Below are 27073 nucleotides of genomic sequence, written 5' to 3'. Positions count from 1 at the left end.
GAAATCAGGTTTTTCATCTACCGGTGAATTGAATGCTTTGTTACCAAGGTAACTTGGATTGCAAATCCTGATTTGAAAACTATATAAAGGAGACATCTAGCAACTGGAAAAACTAATTCCCACACCTCCTGTGTGATACTAGTTGGTTTTGCTAGAGTCGATTCTCCTTTTAAACGTAGGTTTCTTCCCGAGACCCTGTCGGTTAACGACTGAAATACTTCATTGGGATTGTGAAGCCAGACGAAACTACTTTCTTGTAGTTGAGCGATCTGATCTTGCCATTTTCTATTGTAGGAGTTCAATTGAATAATTCACTTGAGATTATATCTCCGATAGGGAAAGATAAAAAGAAATCACAAACATCTTCGTCTCATCGTTTGTGATTCCACAATATCTAGTTTCGCTACCATACGATTTAGATTATTGTGAGGTGATTGGTAATACTAGGCTGTTCTTCGGGAATATAAGTCAGGATTATCAATTAGTTCATGTTCGCCTTGATTTATCAAAAGACGGAATAAAATCTCTTGGGTATTTCTTTGGGAGACAGATTTATTCAATCTTATAGACTTTTCTATGTGAGACAGATTTGTCTATCAAGTCTTCGACTTTGGGTCGTAGCAACTCTTAGTTGTGGGTGAGATCAGCTAAGGGAATAAAGTGCGTAGTATCTTGTTGGGATCAGAGACGTAAGGAGCGCAACTGTACCTTGAATCAGTGTGAGATTGATTAGGGTTCAACTACAGTCCATACCGAAGTTATTTTGTAGTAGGCTAGTGTCTGTAGCGGCTTAATACGGTATGGTGTTCAATCTGGACTAGATCCCAAGGTTTTTCTGCATTTGCGGTTTCCTCGTTAACAAAATTTCTGGTTTCTGTGTTATTTCTATTCCGCATTATATTTTGTTATATAATTGAAATATCACAGGTTGTGCGTTAAGATCAATCAAATTGAATATCCAACCTTTGGTTGTTGATTTACATAGATTGACACTTGGATATTGGTCTTTGGTACCATCCAAGTTTATCTCTCTAGTATTTGACAAAGACTCGCAGATTTCCATTTGCTTGAGTAAAGATCAAATCGAGAGATAGAGATATTAACTCCTTGATATATTTTTTATTAAGATTGAGTCTGACTGTCTAGTTGATTCTCTTAAAAGTATATTAGATTTAGTCCATACAAATTGCTAATCGAAATATTGGGTGAGGTTGTTGTACCTCCGCTTTTTCAATGTGACATCATCTTAGATGATAGAAAAGTGAATATAACTTGAGATATAGGTGGTTAAGTCTTCACTTTCCTTTTGTTGATGAAGATCTCCAAAATCTTCGGTTGATCTTCGCCTTCAAATGGTATAACACAATGGTGATTGTCGTGATCCATTGTTTCTCAACTACATTTCTATCCTAGTCCGAGACTTAACTAATTGTAGACTATAAATCAAGATATAGTTTTGACAACTAAATTTGACAACAACAAGCTTGAGATAGCAACACTTGTGAGTTCGACCGAGCAATGCTCTAATAATCTCCCCTTTGAGTGACAAAACTATCAATACATATGGATAAAAAATAAAGCTTCGACAACTTCTTGAATCCATCATGTCTTGATTTCCTTGGCTTCTTTAACTCCTTGAACTCTCCGTAATTTCAAGATGCAATGATTCTATATGTACATTACTAGAGATATGCATTTAATTGTTGGTAATTAAAGCATATAAAACCAAAAACCTTAATTAAAAGATTCTCAATTTATTTTGGCACAGGATCACCTTGAGTACTAGGGAATATCTTTGAACAATAAATGATAATAGTCACTGCTCGTGTTCAAAGTATGTTGACATATTTTCACTGTAAAACCTTATTTCATATTTACATGGATTTACATTCATGGAATTGGTCACACCACACTTTCAAACAAGTTTAGAATCGGTTTCCATGTATTCCAAGACTACTATATGGTTGATCAAATACCAAATCACATACATGGGTTCAATCAGTTCTACCAATCACTAGGATCGATTATATCTTAATATGGAAATACTTGTGATCGGTCACACCAGTTACCAGGACCGGTTACCCCAATTACAAGGATCGGTTCCATCTACACATGGTATTTCTTGTGATCGGTCACACCAGCTACCAGGACCAGTTACACCAATTACAAGGGTTGATTACACATACTCATGATCGGTCACACCAATTACTAGGATCGGTCACACCAATTACAAGGATCGATCATACCAACACATGGTGATTATTTAGGATCGGTTACACCAATTAATAAAAAATAGTCATACCAAATCATAAGTCAGGAATTTTGATTAGTTACACCAAAATACATAATATAAGTTAAGATCGGTTCTACCATCTCACACATATTGGTCATCCAAAGATTTGCAATGAATAGCCAGACCAATAAGCCTAATGATTTCCTTTCGATTCATAAAGCAAGTTCATGAATGTACTTCCTTTAAACAAATGTAAAACATTGTTTCCTAGGATGAAATATTCACCATAACCCATTCACATAATCATAACAATATAACAAGATTATGTCGATGTCATATCTACGAAGTTCAAAAGATAAGTGTTATACTTCGTAGTCTAATTCCCTAATACTATGATCATACTATTATGATCATGTCACATCACTAGAGTATTATACAATATGTACAGTATATACAGCTTCGCAGTTACGTTTTCAATATAGCTCGACTTGAAAGATACGTTAGGAATGAAACAGTTCAAGTCAATATTACCAACCTCAAGTGGAAGGATGATGTCGTCGTTGTAGTTCGCTACTTATTCACATTCTTCAGGTCTTCGGAGTAATACTTGTATGTATCAATATTCCTATACTTTCTAGTCTAACCTAAACAAAATTGACTCTGGTATTTAATCAAGCAACTTTAGATGAGTTTTGACACACTAAAATATGACAACCAAACTTGACATACCAACGCTTGGTGAGTTCAACCGAGCTATGCTATAACAATCTCCCCTTTATCAATTTTAGTGACAAAACTCTTATTACATATGGATAAACAAATTACAAAAGAATTCATTTTACATATGCTTGATTCCAAAATTTCAACAGCACGATAACCTGCATATATTCAATCAATAAATGCCGTTGTTGACATTTGAATAACAAAAGCTTTCACTCCCCCTTAAGGTAAGCTAGGTAAATATTCGTTCCGAACATCTTTCTTATTCCCCTTTTTGTAGTCAGAATACTACAACATCAATATGATATGTTTCTCTCCCTTAGTCAATGCTTTACTCTTTCGTTAGATATAACGTTTAAGCATAATTGTCCTTTCGTTAGTGATTGAAAATCACTTGTTTACTCCATATATTTCTCCCCCTTTTTGTCACAAAATGATAAAGGTTCGAGCAAATAAAGGATAAACCGAAAGGATCTTACGAATCTAAAAGACTTGTAAAAACCTATAAGAGTTAAGCACGAAGGTTTCACATACCAGATTAGATAACCAATATTAAAACCGAAACTACAAGTAATTTAGTTTTAATATGTTATCAAGGAAACAATAGCCCGAAGCAATTTTCCCTAATAGTTTAACAAATCGACTAAGAAACTTAATTCCCTTGTTAAACCGATTGTGTATGTACAATCGCTTTTTTCGAAAAGACCAAAATAAAGATCAAAATTAACTTTATTTCTCTCATCAGGATCTAATTATTCGGACAATAACTTAGACCTTTCTCTTTAGATAAGACAAACACTAGGTTAGTTAACTAGTTTTTCTTGTCAAGGCATTCGATTAGACTTGAATAACCGAATCCTCCAATTTGATAAGTCTAACTAAGATCAGAATTAACTTAGTTTCTCTTATCCGGAATCAGTTTGGACTAAGAAAATGATCCCGTATTTTGTTAAGCCATAAACAATACATACATACCAAAATAAATTGACTTGCACAATTATTTTATTAATCGAAAGCAATTGAAAGAAACATAAATTATAGCACCGCAATTGCATTCACCGAATTTCGTTAAGCAAAAACACTTGATACCCAACAATAAAGAAGATATCTAACAATAAGCCAAATAAATTGACACGGGTTTTCTTAACCGGAAATAATTGAATCACACACATATCCATACACAATATAATGGAACATATCAATTGTACCAAAATTTTGTTAAGCAAAAGCAAAATATATGCAATATAAACAGGCTTTTCTTAAACAGGAAAACGATTAACTAACAAATTCTTTACCTCAAATTCCGTAGCCTCTTCTCTCCAGAAAGATATGTCATTAAGCGCAAGTTCAATAAGAACTCTCCCTCAGTATGTTGTCATCCTCTCGGAAGAACAAAAGAACAACAAAAAAAGCAACCTTTACCAGAGAAAGGTCGAAATAGCTTTAACTAATGCGTGCCAATAGCAAAAGTTGAAAACCCGAAACACATATGTTATGCTAAACACAACTCATGTAAACACAAATTGATTCAACATATTGTAACTTTTCACATATGAGTTTCAATCGGAACATCTTATGATCCTTTGATAAAGCCTACCAACATGGGCTAGAACTTAATCCCACTAAATCAAAAAGCCACAAAAACCATAAGGGTCACATCATATGAGATCGAATATTAAGCTTAATGAAAACCGAAATCAGACATCCCATAAACTGAATACACATAGCGAAAATATGAACATTCATTCACATGCTATGTAATCGGTAACTATCACAAGAAAATTTTTAAAATAATAATTTTATTCATAAGTAATGATAGTTTTATTTAAAATAAACCTTATACAATAATTGAAATAAATCAAAACAGTGATGTCTATTTTCCTCTAGATAAGAAGGTAGACTACTCCTTATTTGACAGTTGTTCATCAGATTCTTGTTCAGAATCTTGGTCCACTTATCCTTTTAAAAATTCAGCATTGATCTCTAAGATTCCTTGAAGAGTTTCTGGATCATTTCGAGCAGCAAAGGCTAACTGTCCAATTGTCTACCAAGACGCAAGATATGAAACAAGAGATTTCCATTGCTATAGATCTCAGCAGTTGAAACAATAGTTCCTCTTTCTTTCCGAGTTTTACTCATTTGTTTGATAATTCCCTGTGAGACTTTTTTGGTGAATTTCTCATCTCCAAAATTATTCCCATTGTGTTTTCACAAATGTTGGTGATGAGACAGGGATATCCAAGATTTCTTTGGGACGATGTGGCAGTGATGGATTCAGATATCCTGATCATTTGGTTTATAATCATTGCACATAAATCAATTTGCTTGTCACCTTCAAGAAGAAAGTATACAAACTCAGCAAATCCTTTATCCCATTGTGATGTATCTCTTGTACAAGCAAAGAGAGTTGTTATTGCAAGTTTACAGAAAACCCTTAAGTAGAAATGTATTTCTTTGGTTAACAATTTTCTGTTCTTCCAGCCAACAAATTTTCCAATGATATGTTTTGAAATGTTATCGTGCTCAATTTCAAAGCCTGTAATCAAATGATTTCCTTTCACATTGTAATTGTTGATTTTTGATATCATCTTTCCATCAACTTGGTCCAACAAGAGTGCTAAAAGTAAGATTCTCATGATCAATAGTATGAATATTAGCATAGAAAATTATTTCTATATCAGGTGAATATTTTTCAAACCCAAACAAATTTCCTCAGTTTCGGTTTTGAACAAACTTCACATATTTGCTTTCTGAAACATCTGAATTGAATATCTTTTCAACAGTGAAATTGACTGCTTTTAAAGCTTGATATCTCTCAAAACATGTATTATCCACAAAATTTATAAGTTCTTGTTTGTCTTTGATCAAGTGAGGATACTTGATTTTCTCAATATCACCAAAAATAGTATATGGATTCAATTCTAGGTTGTCAGTTTTAGGTGTTTTCTCTGTTGATTTCCTTTTCCCCATATTTCTAACAATCGAAGAGGTATAGGAAACCCTAGTTACGGTTCCGAACAATTTCTCCCAGGATGTTTGTAAAAACAACACAAAATAATCTTCTTTTATAGGGAGTGAAGATAACAATTTTCGTAAATAACTAGTTTTAGGAAATTCTTTCAAAATTGGAAATCTTAATTTATGGGGAAACAAATCCGATTTTGCAACTAGGTCTTTCTTTTGGAAAACTGATTTTTCTTGGAACGTATCTATATTATGGATCAATTCTATATTTATTTCCAAGTATTTGTTAACTCTCTATAACTACCAGAGCTTGATAATCTTTGAAATTCATTTAAGAATTTTCCAATAGAGTATACAAAAATACAATTGAACGTAACAAGATGTTTGTAAAAAATATCTTTAGAATCACAGATCCAATAATACTTTAAACGATCACTTGCTTCATAAAACGGTTGTGAGGTGTATGAAGCAATCCATTGTTAATAGAATTATTAATTGAAAAATCATTCTTTGTAATATTACAAAGATCCCAAAATCGCATCCTAATCAGCGATACATTGACAGTCTTAGATATGAAAACGTACATACATATATTTGGGTAACCAATCCAAAATATATATAAGATCCCAGATTTTTCAAGAACAAAATAGTCATGGTTCATATATAGGAAAATCTTATGTAGAATCTTATGCATTTTCAAGATAAAACATGTCACATAGAATATTGTATCATTGTTACTAAACTTGTTAGTATTCAATACCATGAGATACAATTCTATGATAACCGAGGGATTACGTAAGTCGACCAAGACATAGATAAACATAATCCCAATTCCTAACAAATTTAGGAACAAGGGTATCATATACTTCATTCATGTCTTCCACCATGAGTCTTTGAAGTGGTCAAATCCTGCTACTACGTTAACTGAATCATCCATTAGATTCAATTCTTATAGGTTGGATCGCACCAAACACAAATTGTTAGATATTTTCGTGTTTGCCTGCTCTGATACCAATTGAAAAAACGAGGGTACCCAAATACACCATAATCTTTTTGTTTCAACATATAAGTCCTCTTACCAAGTGTGATCGTCTATGGACAAAGTCGAGACAATACAACAACTTCGGTATTCACACTTTGTGTGATCGTCTATGGATACGAGATCGAGACAATACAACAATCAAAGTTGGATACTTGATAATAGGTTGGGTAATATCCAAACTCTATAGGATCACAATCAAGTATGACGAAGTTAACGTTTGTGTATTTTACTTTATTATAATAACAATTATAATACAGAAATCAAAGAAAAAGACACAGCAATATTTTGTTAACGAGAAAACTGCAAATGCAGAAAACCCCCGGGACCTAGTCCAAAATTGAATACTCTCAAAATTAATCCGCTATACAAAATCTAAACCAACTTCGCATAGTTGAGACCAAGCAGACTACCCCTAGCTACTTAGTTCCCTCAGTATCTCTGCGCTTCCGACTTCAAGAGTCACACACTGGTATAATTCCTTTGGATCGTATTCCAAACAGTAAAGGAACAACAAATCTGTTTGGTAACAACTCCTTAGATTATTTTCAATATAAAGATGAATTAAGTCATACACAAAGGCTCTTCCGTTTAATCTAATAAACTCCTTTGCATGGTTAGATCAATCTAACTTTAACTATCGGAATAGTCAAGTCTAGATTCGCAATCAATCCATATAGATCCAAAAGAGAAACTATAAAGCGATGCCGATCTCATGCAACTAATCAATCGAATAAATCCGATTCTATTTGGATCCCAGCCGATCAAGGTTTGTGCACACAATTCACAAGATACGAAAACCAATAAGAAATCTTCTTCGTCTTCGGATCTTCTTTAATTTTCAATAACCTGCACAACACCACTTGAATTTCTTGTGCTCAATTACGCACAAAATGGAGTCTGTTAACAATGGATTATCACAAGATGTCTTTAGATCTAACATAGTTCTAAATATCCCGTCGATACTTCAATCTAGTTTGAGTGAATCTTATATCAGAAGAGAAGATTCTCAAGAATAAACAAACTAGGTGCAATCAAAGTTTTAACAACCGTTAGTCAATCAAATCAATCGAAAACTAATAACACTGCAATTATCTAGTTTCCTACCAACAGTACTCGTAGAGCTTCTTGATCCCACAGAAGTCTTTAAACGAGTGGTCGTAAGAGGGTTCACCTAATTAGGATACTTTCCTCTCCGAATAGACGGCTCCACCAGACACAACAAGAAATGAAGTTTGCCTGGCTCTTAGGATAGTTTGCTAGAAATACAAACTTAGGTATTTATAGACCAAGGATATTTGGACATCAAGGAATTTCCAAAACCAAAAATATTCTCAAGATATGCAATGAATAGAAAAAATTTCGGTTTTCATAATTCCAATAAATGCTTGTCCAATATTTCCGGAATCTCTCAATAGAAAATCTCCAATTACTAAATGCATATTACTAATTTTTATTCTCTAGAGATATGGTAATTAAAACATATAAAACCAAAAACCTTAATTAAAAGATTCTCAATTTATTTCGGCACACGATCACCTTGTGTACTAAGGAATATCTTTGAACAATAAATGATAAGAGCTACTGCTCGTATTCAAAGTATGTTGACATCTTTTTACTGTAAAACCTTATTTCATATTTACATGGATTTACATTCTTGGAATCGGTCATACCACACTTCCAAACAAGTTTAGAATTGGTTTCCCTGTATTCCAAGACTACTATGTGGTTGATCAAATACCAAATCACATACATGGGTTCAATCGGTTCTACTAATCACTAGGATCGGTTATATCTCAATATGAAAATACTTGTGATTGGTCACACCAGTTACAAGGATTGGTTCCATCTACACAGGTATTTCTTGTGATCGGTCACACCAGTTACCAGGACCGGTTACCCTAATTACAAGGATCGATTGCACATACTCATGATCGGTCACACCAATTACAAGGATCGATCATACCAACACATGGCGATTACTTAGGATCGGTTACACCAATTAATAAAAAACAGCCATATCAAATCACAAGTCAGGATTGTGATTAGTTACACCAAGATACATAACATAAGTTAAGATCGGTTCTACCATCTCACACATATTTGTCATCCAAAGATTTGCAATGAATAGCCGGACCAACAATCCTAATAATTTCCCTTTCAATTCATAAAACAAGTTCATGAATGTACTTCCTTTAAACAAATGTAAAACATTGTTTCCTATGATGAAATCTTCACCATAACCCATTCACATAATCATAACAATGTATACAAGATTATGTCGATGTCATATCTACGAAGTTCAAAAGATAAGCGTTATACTCGTATTCTAATTCCCTAATATTGTGATCATACTATTATATATGATCATGTCACATCAATATTATACAATATGTACATTATATACAGCTTCGCAGTTTCTTTTCAATATAACACGACTTGAAAGATACGTTAGGAATGAAACAGTTCAAGTCAATATTACTAACCTCAAGTGGAAGGATGATGTTGTCGTTGTAGTTTGCTACTTCTTCACATACTTCGGGTCTTCGGAATAATACTTGTATGTCTCAATATTCCTAGACTTTCTAGTCTAACCTAAACGAAATTGACTCTGGTATTTAATCAAGCGACTTTAGATGATTTTTGACACACTAAAATATGACAACCAAACTTGACATACCAACGCTTGGTGAGTTACCGAGCTATGCTCTAACATATTGTCTCGACCTCGTCCATAGACAATCGCACAAGGTATAGGACTTATAGGTTTATATTTAATAGATTGTTGTGTATTTGGGTACCCTCGTCTTTTCACACTCAAACACTTATGTGTGTGCATCATGATTAAATTCTTAGGTATTTAAATGAACATCAAATTTCTTTAGTTCTTTGGCATACTCGCCAAACCGAACAATCATTATACACGGTTCCAGAACCATTTCATAGTGTATATTCTTCTAATGTATTTCCAAAACCTGAAATATCTGCTTTATTCTCAAGTTATCTTAGATTGAATACTAAGCAACCTTGGTCCTTGAGAATCTATAAATAGAGATGATCTTTCAACTGGAAAAATCAATCCCTGACACTTTGTGTCCTAGTTGATTCTGGAGTCGTCCTCTATAGACCTAGGTTTCCTTTGTGAAACATAATTAGGTGTACGACTAAAAGACTTAGCTTTGGGAATTCGTGAAGCCGGTCCGACTATTTTTACCTTGGTAGTTCGTGTATCCTGATCTTGCTTTTCTGTTATCGATGTTTTCGTAATCACCTTCAGGCAAGATAGATAGTAATTGCACAGTTCTCTTCGTCTCAGAATTTGTGATTCCTCAGTATAGATACCTGAAAACTGATTTTGATTGATCCTTTGAAGATTGTTCTTGAGAGATGGTCAAGAATCTAGGTTGCTCTTCGGGAGTCGTAAGTTCCGGATTTGTGAGGTTTGCTAGTTTTGTCTATTGCAAACAAATCTCCTCACCTTAATGTTTGATCTAAACGGAAATCAAATAGGCTTATATGTTAGAGGAAGATTGGTATCAAAAGTCTTCACTTAGGTCGAAGCAACTCTTAGGCTGTAAAGGATGTCCGCTAAGGGAATCAACTGCGTAGAGCCTTGCGAGGTTCACGTAAAGAGCGCGACCGTAACTGAATTACTTGGAGGGTAGATTCGGTCTCAACTACATTACAGTCCAAGTCTGATAGTAGGCTAGTGTATGTAGCGGCTTAATACGTTTTGGTGTTCAAATCTACTTGGGATTTTTCTACTATTGCGATTTCCTCGTTAACAAAATTCTTATTTGTGTGCACTTTTATATTTCCGCATCTTTTAATCGCTAAAAATACCCCATAACTCTTACTAAAAAGTTGGTGGTACCCCTGCGGTTTCACTACTCGATATAACAAGACATTTGTTTACTTTAAATAATAAGGCATTTGTTTGTTCAAGAAAAAAAATAAAAGAAAATCTGATCGACTGCAATTGAAGAGCTAGGACCCTTCCATAAATCACTGACCTTGTTCACCCATCTAAATGATTAGAATAGGTCGATATTACAAAATTTATCGGAAGAAAACAGTAAAAAGGTAATATTAGAAATTCCCTGGCTAAAAAAAAGAAAATAATCATTTCTGAGATAACAAAAAAACAGCTTGTTCACTTTGTGCTTTCCGAAATAAATAATTTCACCTGACAAACGCGGTTTCGACAGAAAAAAATCACTATCAAACAAAAGATCCGGCGAATCAACACCAATATTAAGTACGACATTTCCAGTTTCACCCTCAGGAGACAGTGTGAATTGACCAAGGAATCATCAAAGAATGTTCTAAGTATTAAGGGTAATTTAATCATTTTGAAATATCATTCTAGTTTTAAACAATGTTCTAAATATGGATTAATACTTGTATAAAAGAGCTATTCTTCTCCCTGTGACTACCTTTCTTTCTTTTCTTCCTCTCTTCATTCATTTTTTCTTTGTTACTTTTTCTTCTCACTGTAAATCTTTCTGTTTCTAGTAGAAGAAGAAGCTAATAATAATGGGATGGTTTCCTTGTTCTGGTAATTCAACAAAGAAATCTAAAAAGAAGAACACTACCCTCCTTGATCAGAAAAAACCTACTTGTTCAGGTAACAAAGATGAGATTTTTTATAAAAAAAAAAATTAAAAATATGCTATTTTTAGCTTTCCTCAAATTTTGGGAGGAGTTTTTATGCATGTTTTGTTGTCTGGATTTCGATTCAAATTGGGTTTTCGTGATGATTGTTGTAGTTTTTTGAGGTTTCTTTAGGATTGAGATGAAATAAAGAATACTGGATTTTGATTGGTTGAGTTTTAAGATTTTTGCGAAATTGAGATTACGATCTTTTTTTTTTTTTTTTTTTTTTTTTTTTTTTGTATTCTGAGTTTGGCTGTTTGTGGTCTTGTTCAGATAGATATTTTTGTATGTGTTAATTTCACCAATGAGGGTATTTTATCTGGGTTTGCATGATAATCTAGATGTTGTTAGAACTTTGATTTTAAAGATTAGGTCTGTTTTAATCTGTAATCTAGGTTGAATAAGCTTTATCCTTACTTTTTTTAGTTCCTATTTGTTTTCAGAGCTCAATATGTTTAGGCTTTTAGCTACTTTTTATGTTTGCAATGAGTCATGTTGATTCAAGAAGCTTTGATTTTTCATGTTTAAAGAAGACCCATTTAATCTAATTTTGATTTGGTTAAAGAAAACATTGGCTTCCATTTTAGCTTATTATGGTTTCCAGATGATAAGAACATGAATCCCCAAAGGTAGGTATTCCAAGTGTATAACTGTTTCAACCTAGTGGTAAAGAATTAGGTCTTTTGTTGTCAAACTATTTAGCAAACAATTTTGCATTATTTCAAGGTTTATTATTTCAATCAAGTATTCAAAAACTAGTTTTTGCTTAGTATGTGTAACTGTATCTTGAATGAAGTAGCATGTTACTAATTTTGCCACTGCATGATTGGAAAAATCCAAGCAAAAGTCTTACGTGGTGTTGTTCATTTGTCTTTATGTTCTCATGTGTCTTTCTCAAACTATTTGACGATTGCAGTGTTTGTAATTCAGCTCCTGTGTGAATTCAACTAAAAAAACTGTATCTTTTTTATTTTTTGTCATGCTGTGGGTTTTGTGTGGTTTTCTTCTTTTCAGTCTATGGTGATGATACATATTTTTTTAAACTGACATTTTGTTAACTGTCTTTTCCAGAGAAAATAAAAATCAATCCTACCGTGGATACAAGGAAGGGATCCAGGGAGAATTCTGTAAATGGAGGATCTAATATCTCAGCTCATACATTTCCATTTTGTGAATTAGCAGCTGCCACGAAGAACTTCAGGGAAGATTGTCTATTGGGTGAAGGGGGGTTTGGTAGAGTTTATAAAGGTCGACTTGAAAGTACCAACCAGGTACATCATTTTATTTTATTTTTTGATAACTTAACCTTTAGAACAGAGATGTTAAAAGACATGAAAGTTTTTCTATATTCAGATAAGGATGCATCAGTATGTTTCATTTAATGATTATATATATTTTCTATCCGGTGCACCATTTAGCAATCTTCTTACTGTCGACATTTGTTGTTTCTTAGCTAGCGCTTTTGGACTAGAGTAACCGACTAAGGACACGGAATTTATACGTTAATTATGAATATTTTTGTCCTTGAATGTAGGTTGTGGCTATCAAACAACTTGATCGCGAGGGTTTGCAAGGGAACAGGGAATTTCTTGTTGAAGTTTTGATGTTAAGCCTACTTCACCATACCAATCTTGTTAGCTTAATCGGGTATTGTGCTGATGGTGATCAACGACTTTTGGTCTACGAATACATGCCTTTAGGGTCTCTGGAAGACCATCTACATGGTATAGTTATATAGCCTTACAAAAATAAAATAAAAATGTTTACCATTTCTTGTTGTGCTTTTGGTAGGGAATTATAGGCTTTTCCATCTCATATTTTATTTCAGCAGATCCTCCATCTGATAAGAAACGACTAGACTGGAAAACACGAATGAAAATAGCAGCTGGTGCAGCAAAAGGGTTGGAATATTTACATGACACGGCAAATCCTCCCGTTATATATCGTGATCTAAAATGCTCAAATATTTTACTTGGGGAGGGGTATCATCCGAAATTGTCTGATTTTGGCTTAGCGAAGCTGGGGCCCGTAGGGGATAACACCCATGTATCTACTAGGGTGATGGGTACATATGGCTACTGCGCACCAGAGTATGCAATGACTGGCCAGCTAACATTGAAATCAGATGTTTATAGCTTCGGGGTTGTGCTATTGGAACTTATTACAGGAAGAAAGGCAATTGACAATTCAAAACTTGTTAAAGAACAAAACCTGGTTGCTTGGGTAAGAATTGTTTTCTATTTTATTTGTTTTGTTGCTGCAATATGTGGTCCTGCCAAACTACACTAGATAAAACATGGACCACTGATATACCCATACCGTAAAAATGCATTGATGGCGTTGATCCTGATAATCTGAGGATGTGTTAAAAGTGCTAGGTTATCTTCTCTAAAGAGCTAATTCTTCTAATGAGCGCTTCATTTAAGAAAGGGAAAAAAGATACAAGTGAGAATTATTTCCTTTGCAAGAGTAAAAAGTTTTTTTGGCCTTCTGTTTTATTGCAGGCACGTCCACTGTTTAAAGACAGGAAATCGTTTCCGCAGATGGCTGACCCAACACTCCAAGGTCAGTATCCGGTGAGAGGTTTGTATCAAGCACTTGCAGTTGCTGCAATGTGTGTTCAGGAGCAACCAACCATGCGACCCTTAATAGCAGACGTGGTTACAGCTTTGTCTTACCTTGCCTCGCAAGAATACACCCCTCATACACGCACGGCTCCATCTACTCCACCTCGTACCAGAAGGGAGATTAGTGATAAGCCACTCAATGGAGGCAGTAGCGGAAGTGGATTTGAAAGAGACCAGACTTGCAGATGAATTATAAATTTTTATAGAAGCTGAACTTGCAGAGCAAAAGTTAATAGATTTTCTCCTCTTTTTTTTTTTATTTTTCTTGGAGTTTGTGAAGGATTGGATTTTCTTGTTCAATCTTCTCCCCCGGCAAAGGCTTGGATCATTAGGTGTTTCTTTTTCTTCCTGTAGTTACATGGGAAGTTCTTATGTTTGTAAATGTTGTGTTTGGTCCCCTTGTATCTAAAAGTTACCCTTGTCATTTTTGTTTTCCTTTGGCTTTGGGTAATGCCCTTCTCTTTTTTGTCCTCCTTTCCATTTGGATTGTAATAAAGTTTCTCTCTCTCATACGCGCGCACGCACACACGTAAACAACACAATAACAGATTTGAGTAGATATGGCAAGCAATAACAAAAAGGAAAAGGAACTGGCACTGTCTTGGAGGCATTTCTTCTGGACATAATATTAGCATTGATTTTGTTTCACGTTACCATAAAAATTTCAAAATGACTACAGTACAATGTTCATTACTTCAGAGTAACTCTAGAATATAGAAGTTCGGAATACCTACATGTATAGAATTTATCCCAAAGTAACTAAATTTTACACGACTATTTCTCTTATACTTAACTCTCATTGCCCCCTCCTGGAGTGCCCGTGGAGATAACCCAATGTTCAAACACCGTTGGGAATTTTTATTGGTTGGCCCTACACGAGGAAATTTTCATCATCCTCACAAAAATTGAACCCTTCTTTCCTTTCAGGGATTGGGGTAAAGTATTTCTGCAAGAATGTACAAAACGACTTTTTTGAGGAGGCTAAATGAATTTTCACTCGTGTAGCCCGGTCTTGCTGGAAGTGGAACTGCTCAATGAATATTTATACAAGCAGGAAGATCAGCAGCAGACTTATCAGCATACAAACTTCACAACCAAGGGCATTAAACTTTCAGATTCCTGTCACTACTTTACCTAATTGCCACTATTTCTCATCACTTGCTACTGGTTGCATGTTTACATCTTTTGGCTGAGCAGAAATGCTTTGTTCCTCTTCTATGGAGGGGTTGCTCCCATTGGACTCCTCAACTGGAGTTGGTTTGGACTCCTCGACTGGCTTTCCCTGTTAAGTTTCACCGTTACAAAGAAAAAATGACCAAGTCAATAAATCATTGTGATAAAAGAAACCGTGTCTAATGAGAACAGGATCAGGAGGCATAATAGAGACATCTCAAAGAGCCTAATAACCCCATTTCAGGTCTAAGGATCGCCATCTAGTATAAGTCAGTCTCGAAGCACCAAGATAACGGCACAAGATACAGAGCTCTTGCGTAACGGTAACTCAGTTATCTACATATTTCCACATCAACATAGACTTTACCTTGTTCCCACGCCAGCCAAGTCCAAAAGGTCTTGACAGCAAACTGATTTTCCTTGCGGGAAGTTCCCGAGGGGAATCCTGATTTAATTTCGCTACTGCAGAGTCAGCTGCTACAGCCCTACATAAAGATACAAAGGGGTACAGAATAGTTCAGCTTTTTTTAATCAAATAATGGCTTTAAATTTCTAATCCTAGCTGAAGCTGGAGACTTTTGGACTTTTAATTCAGAAAGATTGGAAGATTGACAGGTATTTTGGCAATCCTCATAAATTACTCTTGACCCAAAAAACTGTTTTCTATAAATTCTTGTAAAAAGATAGTATTTCTGAAATGTCTCTCCCTCTGCCTTCAGTGTCTGTTCTAAATATGTTGTTAGAATGCTGAACCAGCAGCTGATAAGTGTTCAAAGTACACAGAGTGTCTCTTCCACTATTCCAGCATATGTTTCCCTTTTCCGCTCATTTCTTGTTAATATGTTGTTAGAAAAAGCGAGATCGATAAAACATATATATCTTTTTATGAAAATAATAAAATTAGTTTCCCTCGAACATACTAATCTAATGTCCGAAATAACGAGACCAACTAGTTTCACTTGAGGAAACAGCAGTTTAGACTTTTGAGATTCCGTAAGGCAAAAGGGCGTCAAAATTTAGACGGGAATCTTTTTATGGGCGCAAAAAGCCACTTCACAATATGCAGTTTTAAACCTAGTACCTCGGTGATTGTTGTGCTTTTACTTGTCCAGATTGATACTGCAGGGTAGCCTCCAGCATTGACTCTGCCATGACTGCCCTTTTCTCCATTTGTGCAAGTAATGCCTGAGCCTCTTCATATTTTTCCTGCAAGTATTAATGAGGTAACACCAATAAACCTGTTAACTAGTCTGTGCAAATCCAACTCAAATCCATTTGCCTATGACTAGAGCCTGTGTTGGCATAGACACGCATAGGAGAAACATTTACCTGGAGAACAGTAGCCGCATATCTTTGAGCAGCTGCATCTTGCTCAGCAAACCTCCGTGCATCTTCGGTTACCTTTTGGTCTTGTTCAACCCGCATTAGAACCTAATATAAAATTGAATGCAAGACAGAGAAAGTTAAAATTAGTGCATAAGACGGGCCTAATTTAAACAAAAAGTGTGCAGAATACGGAGAAAATAAGACCTGGAGCATTGCACGTTCTTGTTCTTGCTTATCAGTGAGGGCCTGACGTAACTCAGCCACCTCTTGCTCCAATAACTCAACCTGCATAGACTCATATTATGCAGGATTAGTGCCTTGGTAAGAAGATGGAGAGGAAAGAAACTGACAGACAATATCCTTGTTAAAAATGAATGCTCCTACGCACAACAACTTGGCTTATAATTTCCCAAAGATTCATGTACAACTGTTTCAAACATACCCTTGCACTCAACTGCCGTCTGTTATCCTGCTTAACCATTTCCATAAGTGCTGTCTCCAACTCTTCCGCCCTGACCAGGGAGCATTGTATTTCAGTGCCTTATAATGAGCATGAAATCTGTACTCTTATAATTAAATAGTTTAAAATCAAATGTTTTCATAAAGTTAGCTCTAAAATTCCTGGTAATCTGGACTTCTTAAAAAAGCACCTCCCTTAGAGCAAGTCTTATGGTGGAATCCAACCTATTCCAAGTGTGGAAAAACCATGGAATGTCAAGTCTAGTGGCTTCCAAGTTGTGGTCTTCCACAGAAAATCTAAGCAGGTTCCATGAATTGATGGAAGGGTCCGTGGAATACATGAAAACGCTAATCAGAATAGCGCAGTAGAAGACAAGAAACGCTATTAAGAATAGCGTTTTTTTTTTATCCGTAGATTTAAAATGAGTTGTTGAAATCTAACGGTTGAGAAAAAACGCTATTCTTAATAGCACAGAGTGCTATTCTTAATAGCGTTTTTTTGTGCTATTAAGAATAGCGTTTTCACTATTCCACCACTACACTTGCACTTCCATCCACAATTCCAAATGCTGAGGTGGCGTGGAAGATGGAAGATGGAACTCTTCCACCATAAGACTTGCTCTTAACCACTAAGCTAATGTTGAAAGTTCCAGACATCTTTATCCGGCCCATTATATAGACATAAGCAGAAAATTACAAGAAGCTGTGAGAATTAATAAATTAACATAAATGGAAGAGCGCCTAAATATATCCACCGAATGGAGTACTAGATGAGAAGAATCAAAGATCAGATTAATACAACTGCAAGTCTGCAAGCTACTAAGTGTAATAGATCTCAATAGAAAAAAGGGCTGCATATAGGATCAGATGAGACAACATCAAGTTCTAAACTTTCTCACTGACATCATCACAGGTGCATGAACAAGGCTGCAGATAAGCGCATGTATGAAACCTACCCCTAACTGGATTCCAGGTGCAACAATTTTGCATCATAAATGGATGATTTCCTTAAGTCATCTCAATTTCCCTTAAGAAAGAAGAGATAATGGACAAATATTCAAAAAAACAAGAGGATGTCGCATCTCAAAGTGATACGGAATACCAACCTCAGAACTGCTGATCGTTTCTCCTCTAACAATTTGCACAATTCCACTTTCAACCATACCACCTGGAAAATAATTAGTTTTTTAAAACTATAGATAAGTAACGATTATACAGGATGATAAAATCTCCAATGAACACATTCAGTAGTGGAATTGTGAACTTGTCAAAACAACAGATAAGTGAGAAACACCGAAGGAAAATAGATTACTTGTTCTTGAAGATCTGGAACAGACTCCTCAGCTGAATCCTCTGTTAGACCATTGGAAAGTTCATCCAGATTGTTAGACCCGGACTCCAAACATCCATTTGTTTGTGTATCAAGTAATACTTCTGTCGCGCTACTTTCCGTTATCAGAGATTCTGGGTCATGCTTGAAACTGTAAAGTTTAGAAGCAAGACCCTGGGAGTTCTTCCATATGCGGAGACCTTTGGCGCGTTCTTCCACAGCAGCTACTACCGATGGACGATGTTTCTCTCTCAATTCTTGCAATCTGACTTCATTTACAAACTGAAAACCCATACAAGCAGTCAAAACAAGCTGACTACTGTCAAATGTTGACCCAGCAAGTGACTGCAACAAAGTAACCGCATCTCCAGCATCCTTAGTTGTAACCAGTGCAGGACCTATAAAATTCTCATCGCAGTAAGACATGTGATCCAAGTAAGCACTTGGGACGAGCAAAAGCATAGGTAAATGAGTTTTACTGTTGCAAACATGGAGTACCAATGACAAAAATAAGTGTTATTTACCCAGTACCATATAATTCCATTATAGCAAGTGCCGTCCGAAATAACATAATACGATTTCCTTCAAACAGAAGCACGTCCCAGACTCGAAGAACTGCAGTCGTAGAAAAAAGAAAAATAATCCTACGTTAAAAAATATTATTCCCTTCGATATTATGCAAGTGACAATATGCTCAGTCTCGGCAGACTAATGATTAAAATAATCAGGTCTTAGAGAAATTAATCTTGTATAATTTAGAACCTGACCACTTTCCCATGGAAGCATATTCACAAAAATCGAAAGAAACCAGGGTCCAGTAACCCATGCCACCTGCACCCCTAGGTAGTCCAGATGATTAACTGCAAGAGATGTACAACAAAAATAAAAATTGCTAAACCTGCCATGGATAATGTAAAATTGAAGAAGGGGAAAAAAAGAACTCGTAATAAAAGACTTACCCAGTTTGGGAAATCTTTCTCGCACCAAATCCTCAAAAACAAGTTGGTCGACCTGGAGAAATAGTATAAATTAAATAATTTGTAACTAACAACTCCCATTTGCAATTGTTTGGATAACCTGTCCAGTCAGCTAATGTAACAGCTCAAAGCTAGGATTATCATACCAAGTGGAGTTAAAAGTAGCTGTTTCCCCAAGCATTATTAGAAAGAAAAACAGATATTACCTGGGATTCAATCATTTCTTCTGAGAAATAGCCATCAAAATAGTCATCAATGATACCCATCAAAGTCCTGAAAGATTTGATAGAGAATTCAGAACATCGGAATCTATATATTAAAATTTAACAGTCGCATCGCAACGATAGAACTGTATGATGTTCTTACAACAGGTAATAGGTTTTGGAGAAGGGGTAATGTATAAGCTGCCGGACATACCAGAAAGCATTTTCTTCGGGCATCAGAAGCAGGAGTAACCCAGCAAAGAAATTCATGGCCTGAGAACAGAATCCAAGAAATGTGATAACCTTAGTGTGAATCATTAACGATCTTTGTTTAACCCAGACAAATAAATCAAACTGGAAGCAGAAATAACCAACAACGAAATACATCACTGATCCTGGTGAACAACATATCCCACTACCCAAAGCAAGCAAGCATTTAAAAATTGTATTGCTTTTTTTTCTGGTATGCAACAGTAATGCGAGTACGAGTGACAGTGTCAGCACGTGAACATAGCACAGCCGAAAATTTAGCATGGAGAATCAAAAGCATGTTTTTGCTCCATTTAATTAATTGACACATTCTTCAATGCGCAGTCACATCAACTTGTGTAAACGCTCCCATCATGAGTTGCGGTAACATTTACCTATTCCAAGACTTTAAGCCTTGAACATTGAATCAGTTGAATCTCAACCACCAATAATTACCTAATTAAAGAAGTATTATATGTTGTCAATCAAATCTAACTCACTAACAGCTGACACAACACAAGATATAAGCTCAACTAACATCGCACAATAGACGAATAATTCAACATTGACTAGTTGGCAATTCACAGGTTCATGAGGCTTTCTGAAATACTTTTACAACAGCGGGAAATGCATTATTAGAATAACTCCTTCAAATAAAAATACCTGGCAATACCCAACAGAGGGGTTATGCCTAGCATATGCTGTAAGTAAACGCCTAAGAGCATTTCTACCGTCCTCATCTAAAGCAGGATGGCCAGGAAATGTTCGAGGAAGATCCTGCAAAAGAAGAACATTTTTTTGAAGTTGATAAGCCCATGATATTTCATTCTCGCCCAGATGGCTCATATAACTGATGATCAAATTTAGTGTTCAAAGCTCAAGCATGTAATAAGTAATAACCTTCTCAATCTGCCCTTTCCATTTCTCAGGTGGACATGCATGACCTGTACTTGAAATGTTGTGAGAAAGTGGACCATCAGACTCGTTGTCCTTGATAACACTAGCGTCTCGAGCAAGCAGATCTTGATAATAGGTCTCTCCCCGACGTGCCTTTGCACCCACAAAGGCTTGCCACAACTGTAATAATAAGGGGAGTGCAAAATGAGCAGCTTTCTTTAACAGGGAAACAAAGAATATCTTGAATATACCTCTCCTCTAAGAGCCATTGGCACGCCACCCTGAACAAGACACTCCAGCTCTTCTTTCCAGGGGAAGTCTGCATCATTACCAGCACCAGGAGCACTTGCGTTGTCAGCAGAAGAAGCATCTTGAACTGGATCTGATCGCTCAACGTCATAGAATTCATCATCAGAGTCCTCCCCAGATGATCCTTTTGATGATTTCCCCTCTTCAATGGAAGCAAGATGATTTCCACTTTCACCTTTGGACAGATTCTTCCTCTTCTTCACGCGTAAACTCATCATTTGCTCAATGGCACCAAGGGACGGTCTTATTTGAGACCAAATTTGTACCACGCGTGATTTTTTATCTGTTTCTGTTTCAGTATCTGCTTTTGTTTCTTCTGCCACCTCCTCGTTAATTGAACCATCAGAAACAGAGTTAGTTTCATTTGAATCGTCTTCTTCTACACCCTTTTTTACAACAGTCTCTTCTTCTGGAACCGTATCGTCAGCATGTGAGGAAGTAGTTTCTTCCTCCTTGTGCAAGCCATTTATGGGTAGTTGAGCAGGCTCTGCTTGCCTATCCAAGAAGTCTTTCCATCGTTCTGATCTTTCTTCTTCTTCCTCCTGAAACCATGAAAAATCACCAAGTGCAAAAACTTTACAACTTATCTTCTGATGAAAACAAGTAAAACTCAGAAAAACCATACCTTATATATATTAGCATATTCACGATATCTCTGCAAGTGTTGAGGTCTCACAGAAAAACCGTACGCGTCCCTGTTAAAAATAATTAAAGTTCTCAAGTCTTAAATCCCATAACTTCCATTATACGGCAATGCTGTAGGTATCATTGCCTAGAAGCTATATACATAATCGTAGCAAAAATTAAAAGATACAGTTGGGATGTGAGCGCAAGACAGAGAATTGAAGAAATGATTTAGTTTACCTAGGGTCAGCCTCAAATTCTTGCCAACTCACTCTGGACAACAACATATTTCACAGAAAATTCCAATCCTACAGCCCATATCGCTCAGCATTGGCTTAATCGAAACTCATAAACTGAACCCTCAAGTCTCAACCCTTTATTCAAACTTAAATCTTTAACAATGATAACTAATCCTACTATGAACACTACCCCTAAAACCCTAATTTCAATAAGTCATATACTGGAGATAAATTAATTAACGAAAGTCACTCAACTAAAACCCAATTAACCAAAATCAGATCATCAATTCTTATATTGTTTTAACCTAAACTTGAAATTTTGACAGAATTCATTCTCGATATATAATCAGACGACAAGATCGAGACTAAAAATGACAAGAAGAAATAAACATTAATCGTAATCAACATTTACGCCGCATTTCAAACCTAATTGATAATTTTACATTCAAATACATAACGCGATAAAAATTAAAAAAAAAAACCTAAAAATCAATGAAAGTTGCTAAAAATTCGGAGAAATTCAAAATACGCGTGTAAAGATCGAATGAATTATACCTCTTGTGTTCCTTCATCTTCGGAACTGATTTTGATCAGATTTGTGTGTGTGTCACAGATTATAAAAACTAACAAGAACCTTGAAATCTGCAACTGAAAATTCTCTCTCTGTCTATTACTATGAGAGGAGAGAGGCATGAACCACATCACATGCAAATGGTTACCATCACACGATCAAATTAGGATGCTTGACAAGTGACAACTACATGTGCTTCATTTCTTAAAATGAGAAGAATAAGAGGAAGAAGAAGAATTGTAGATGTGAGGATGGATGGAGGGGCCTGATTTTATTTAGTGGAGATCGCGAAACGCTGGATCAGATTTCTTGCTTCTTGTTGAGAAAGTGGATATGTCTTGATTGACGGAGTAAACATTTTGTCTGTACATTTTAACTGTTTTATTACCATAATAATGCAAAAAGGCGTTCTGTGGTGCGTGTATCAGTAAGAATCCTATTATTGGGGGCTTAATGGGACTTAGAGCGTCCACAGTGGTGCGAGTATAACCAAAGACCAAAGATTAAAAAAAAGATCAAATTTGGGTTTAGTCTGTCATGGGGCGTAGTGAGAAAAGAGTATATTTGATCGCGCGTTGATAAAGATTACGCCTGGGATCAGGCGTTGGTAAAGATAACGCCGTCGTGGAGCGTTGGTAAAGATAACGCCCGAGTGAGGCGTTGGTATAGTATACGCTTCAAAAAAAAATGAAAAAAAAGAAAAAAAATGGGGCGGAGGTATAAAGCCCGCCCCATGCAAGTTTCAAAAAATTTAAACTTTGAAATGAACGCCCCATTTCGCGCGTTAAGTTTATGAACGCCCCATCAGGCGTTATCTTTACCAACGCCCCATTCAGGCGAAGTTTATATGCATGCCTGTTCGTTGGACGTTAACTATACCAACGCGCGATGAATGGCGGAGATTATATCAACGCCCGATGTGTGGCGGAGATTATATTAACGCCCGACTATATTTGGATTTGGTCTTGATCCCCGACCAAATTTGGTCTGGATTTTACTCTTTGATCAAATTTTGATCGATGGTCCGTCCCACTATGCCAGCCCACTCGACTAAAAATTTGGGTTTACTCGTCCATTGCAGTTGCTCTTAGGGGCTTAAAATACTAAGTTGAACCAGATAGTTGTAGGTGAAATCAAACTTAAGTAAAAGTTCAAAAATACTCTCAATCATTTTAGCTTATTACTCTTCTACCCTTCAATTAACTGATTAATCTAATAAAAAATAGCTGAAAATTCATTAAATTAAAAAAAACTGAAATCATTAAAAGCAAACAAAAAAACTGCCCCTCCCTCCACTCACTCTCTTCTTTCTTCTTCTTCTTGTTCTTTTCTTTTCTTTTCTTCTTCTTCTTCTTCTTCTTCCATTCTTCATTTGAATCGATTAATCGTCGATTCCAAAAAATTTCTTCGTCGATTAAACTCATTCTATAAAACCATGAAACCTAAGGAAAATCTAGGTCAATCTTTGTCGAATCAACCTCCTACTGAAGCAGAGAAACCAACTTCATCAAATGAAGTAGAAACTGAAGATCAAGAAGAAGTGAATGAAGGAGATGCAGCAGCAGCAGCAGCCGCGAGTCCTGATTCTTGTATTCCCAGCCGTAAATAGGTCTTACGGTTGGGATTGATTGTTTTCCCAACCGTTTATAGGTTACACGGTTGGGATATCTAAGAACTCCCAGCCGTAAATCAGTCGATGTGTACGAGATGGAGAAATTATATCTATAACTAGTTGTATACGGCTCGGTTTTTCCTAGCCGTATATTCTCCTGTGTTCGAAATTTTTCAGCTGTAGTTTAGTTTACGTCTCGGTTTTTCTATCTGTAAATTTATTTCCTGACTGTGATATTCAGTTTTCTAGCCGTTTATAACTTACGGCTTAGAATTTCCTAGCCATATGTGGTCCTGTGCTGAATATTGAACTAGCTATATACACACGTATAGGTTTTCCTATCCGTAATTCATTTTTCGGCTAGGTCGATTACTAAGTTCACATCCGTAGTTCATTTTTCGACTTGGTCGATTACTAAGTATCCCGTTCGTAATTTTTGTTGGGTCTTGGACTATCCAATTTTCCTACCCGTAGTGTGTGTTACGGTTTGGTTCTGTCAAATTTTCCCAGCCGTTTTTCTTATCTACTTTTGGTTTTTGGCCTTGTTTGTTGTTTGTCTTGGAACAGAGGAAAAGAAAAGAAGAAGCAAAGATCACCACAAGTAACACCTCGTAGTGACCCGACTCCGCAACCTCGTCACGCAAAACCATTGGGTGCAAACGCAAGGAATGCAAATGGAGTTGTGACTGCTGGAGAAAATGAAGGGGGAGGAGATGAAGTTGGAGTTACTGGAGGAACTGAAGTTGGAGTTGCTGGACGAAATGAAGGTGTACTTGTTGTTACTGGAGGAACTAAAGTTGGCATTTCTACTGATGCTGCTATTGATAAAGGTAAATTCGTAGTTGAGGAGGACAAGAATGATGGAAAGAAGAAGTATCCACCAAAAGAAACGGCAAGACAAGTAATTGATGCTATGATGCCTTTACCTCCCAAAAGGAATGGGAGACCTTGGGGTGAGGCAATAGATCGTTCCTTCTTGATTGGCTACACGTCTTCATGGGCTGCTAGGGTTTGTGGCACAAAGGTAATAAATCAAATAACATATATGTTATATTCCCTTGGTTATGGATTATTAATTATAACAACCAATTTTTTTTTTGTAGTTCCCGGATAAAGCGGTCCCTAAACTAAAGCACCAACAAGGAAGGTTTTGACCGTTGGACAATGAGCATCCAGATGTGATAGCTTTGGTAAAAGCTTCGGGATTATGGTCTGGAATCGAGGCGTTGCAGAAGACATATGACGTTGTGACAGTTTGTGGTTTTAGAGAAAGATGTTGGCCCGAAACTAGGACTTTTCATCTTTCGTTCGGCGAGATGACTATCACTCTGGATGATACAAAGCAAATCACTGGTCTTGCTTTGGAAGGAAAGGTTGTGTTTGAGGGTTTCAACAATTCTATGCCTTTTGATGAGCTTTGTGTCTTGGAGAAGGACTGTCTTGGGTGTGGCAAAGATGAAGCGGAAGAAGAGTTTGAGATAGGCAGCGGAGCCGCTCCTAGAACAAAGAGGAAATTTAGTGCACCGGGCGAACTTAGTGAAACAGTTAATATGGCAAGGAAGATTAATTTGGTTCATCTGAAGGATAAGTTTGGGGATTCTGACCGCAAGACTAATAGTGGATTGGTGGTGATGGACGCCGAAAGAGCTAGACATACGGCTATAGCTTACTTGTTGCACGCTCTTGGGACCGTCTTTTTCCCCGATTTCTCAGGAAATAAGGTAAATACTTGTTATTTGCAGTGGTTGAAGACTCTTAGTCTCGATCCGGAAACAAATGAGGTACCTAGGTACTCATGGGCCACCGCCCTCCTTGTTGTTGTGTTGGACTGTCTTTGCAAAGCTTCTAGATGGAACGAAACACAAATTACGGTATGTGTTGCTCTTATCCAGGTATCTTTTTGTTTTAATATAACGAATGTTTATTTATTTTAATTTTATATTTTGGTTTGTCTCATGGGCTTACGACCATTTTAAAAGCTTGAGGCCTACTCGGGATACAAAATGGCCTCTAGAGAAACCTATAAGAGGAAGATACCCCTTTGGAGGGACCCAACACAAGGCTAAGGAGACGGAAATGGTCGAAATGAGGAAACACTTGGATGCTTTGACAATCGAAGATGTGGCCTTTGATCCATATTTGAAGCTTGATGAGGATGAAGACGATGAAGTTGGTGATAGAGGTGAAAAAGGTCGAGGTGGTCGAGGTGCAAAAGGTGGCCGCGCTGGAACAAGTGCAAAAGTTAGCCGTGCTGGAACAAGTGCAAAAGGTAGCCATGCTGGAACAAGTGCTCAAGGTGGACGTGGTGGAGGTAAAAAGACTCCAATTCAAGGTGGCAGCGGTCGAGGTAAAAAATCTAGAGTTGTAGAACAAGTTGTGGAACCTGAGCAAGGGGACGATTTGGATGAGTTTTTGCGCACTTCGGGGGAGGGATCAAGTGAAAGTGAATGACTATTTACTCGTTTTTTATTATTTTACTTCATGGATCTTTTATTATCTAAGACTTTGTCTGTTTACTATTTTCGTTGTTTGGTTATGGATTTGGATGGATAAATTTTTATAACTTTGCATTTATGAATGAATGAATGTTAGTCTTTCCATTTGTCTAATCTAAGAAAAAATCAAGTACAACCAATTTTTTGTGCACTTTCGGCTAGGACGATGCTTCACAAAACCTAGCCGAAAGTGCATATAATTCTTGTCAAATAAACTTGCACAAAATATCGGTTGGAAATTCCCGACCGTTAGGGGAAAACGGCTAGAAAAACGAACCGTAACGGTGTTACGGTCAGAAAATACCTAGCCGTGTATTGCACTGGAGACTTAAAAATTAAATGAGTCTTGGTTACGGCTACATTTCCGGGC

At 36.4% G+C, this 27073-nt stretch overlaps 2 protein-coding genes across 4 annotated transcripts; one reads left to right on the top strand and one right to left on the bottom strand.

Moving 5' to 3' along the window:
* The first annotated feature begins 11374 nt into the window (after nt 1-11374).
* LOC113343812 (probable serine/threonine-protein kinase PBL7) lies at nt 11375-14749 on the top strand. 2 transcript variants are annotated; one of them, XM_026587934.1, is made up of 5 exons: nt 11375-11583; nt 12684-12883; nt 13147-13336; nt 13444-13835; nt 14117-14749. In XM_026587934.1, the coding sequence occupies exons 1-5, from the start codon at nt 11493-11495 to the stop codon at nt 14426-14428; spliced, it is 1185 nt and encodes a 394-aa protein (XP_026443719.1). In that variant the 5' UTR covers nt 11375-11492; the 3' UTR covers nt 14429-14749. The 2 variants fall into 2 exon arrangements, with proteins under 2 accessions (XP_026443719.1, XP_026443718.1); XM_026587933.1 differs by having other exon boundaries at nt 13441-13835.
* Nucleotides 14750-14867: 118 nt separating this feature from the next.
* LOC113343810 (ecotropic viral integration site 5 protein homolog) lies at nt 14868-22937 on the bottom strand. 2 transcript variants are annotated; one of them, XM_026587932.1, is made up of 19 exons: nt 22581-22937; nt 21788-21857; nt 21105-21704; nt 20857-21033; nt 20620-20733; nt 19922-19980; nt 19711-19777; nt 19487-19538; nt 19295-19387; nt 19059-19142; nt 18510-18925; nt 18304-18365; nt 17181-17250; nt 16943-17023; nt 16742-16843; nt 16494-16618; nt 15780-15897; nt 15374-15521; nt 14868-15266 (listed from the first exon to the last, which is right to left on the bottom strand). In XM_026587932.1, exons 1-18 carry the CDS (start codon nt 22595-22597, stop codon nt 15384-15386), a joined length of 2445 nt encoding a protein of 814 aa, XP_026443717.1. In that variant the 5' UTR covers nt 22598-22937; the 3' UTR covers nt 14868-15266; nt 15374-15383. The 2 variants fall into 2 exon arrangements, with proteins under 2 accessions (XP_026443717.1, XP_026443716.1); XM_026587931.1 differs by having other exon boundaries at nt 14868-15521.
* Between the last annotated feature and the right edge of the window lie 4136 nt (nt 22938-27073).

The sequence above is a fragment of the Papaver somniferum genome, unplaced genomic scaffold, assembly GCF_003573695.1.
Source record: "Papaver somniferum cultivar HN1 unplaced genomic scaffold, ASM357369v1 unplaced-scaffold_67, whole genome shotgun sequence".
Taxonomy (NCBI): domain Eukaryota; kingdom Viridiplantae; phylum Streptophyta; class Magnoliopsida; order Ranunculales; family Papaveraceae; genus Papaver; species Papaver somniferum.
This window is presented reverse-complemented; position numbering and strand designations above follow the sequence as displayed.

What these genes read in the sequence shown, in the direction of transcription:
- LOC113343812 (XM_026587933.1), top strand. Translation starts at nt 11,493, where the DNA reads ATGGGATGGTTTCCTTGTTCTGGTAATTCAACAAAGAAATCTAAAAAG. An exon ending in GAAAAAACCTACTTGTTCAG is followed by an intron (nt 11,584 to 12,683) that starts GTAACAAAGATG and finishes TGTCTTTTCCAG; the next exon opens with AGAAAATAAAAATCAATCCT. An exon ending in TCTGGAAGACCATCTACATG is followed by an intron (nt 13,337 to 13,440) that starts GTATAGTTATAT and finishes ATTTTATTTCAG; the next exon opens with CAGATCCTCCATCTGATAAG.
- LOC113343810 (XM_026587931.1), bottom strand. An exon ending in CCTCTGTTGGGTATTGCCAG is followed by an intron (nt 19,981 to 20,619) that starts GTATTTTTATTT and finishes TTCTGTTCTCAG; the next exon opens with GCCATGAATTTCTTTGCTGG. An exon ending in AAAGCACAACAATCACCGAG is followed by an intron (nt 15,898 to 16,493) that starts GTACTAGGTTTA and finishes ATCTTTATGTAG; the next exon opens with GGCTGTAGCAGCTGACTCTG.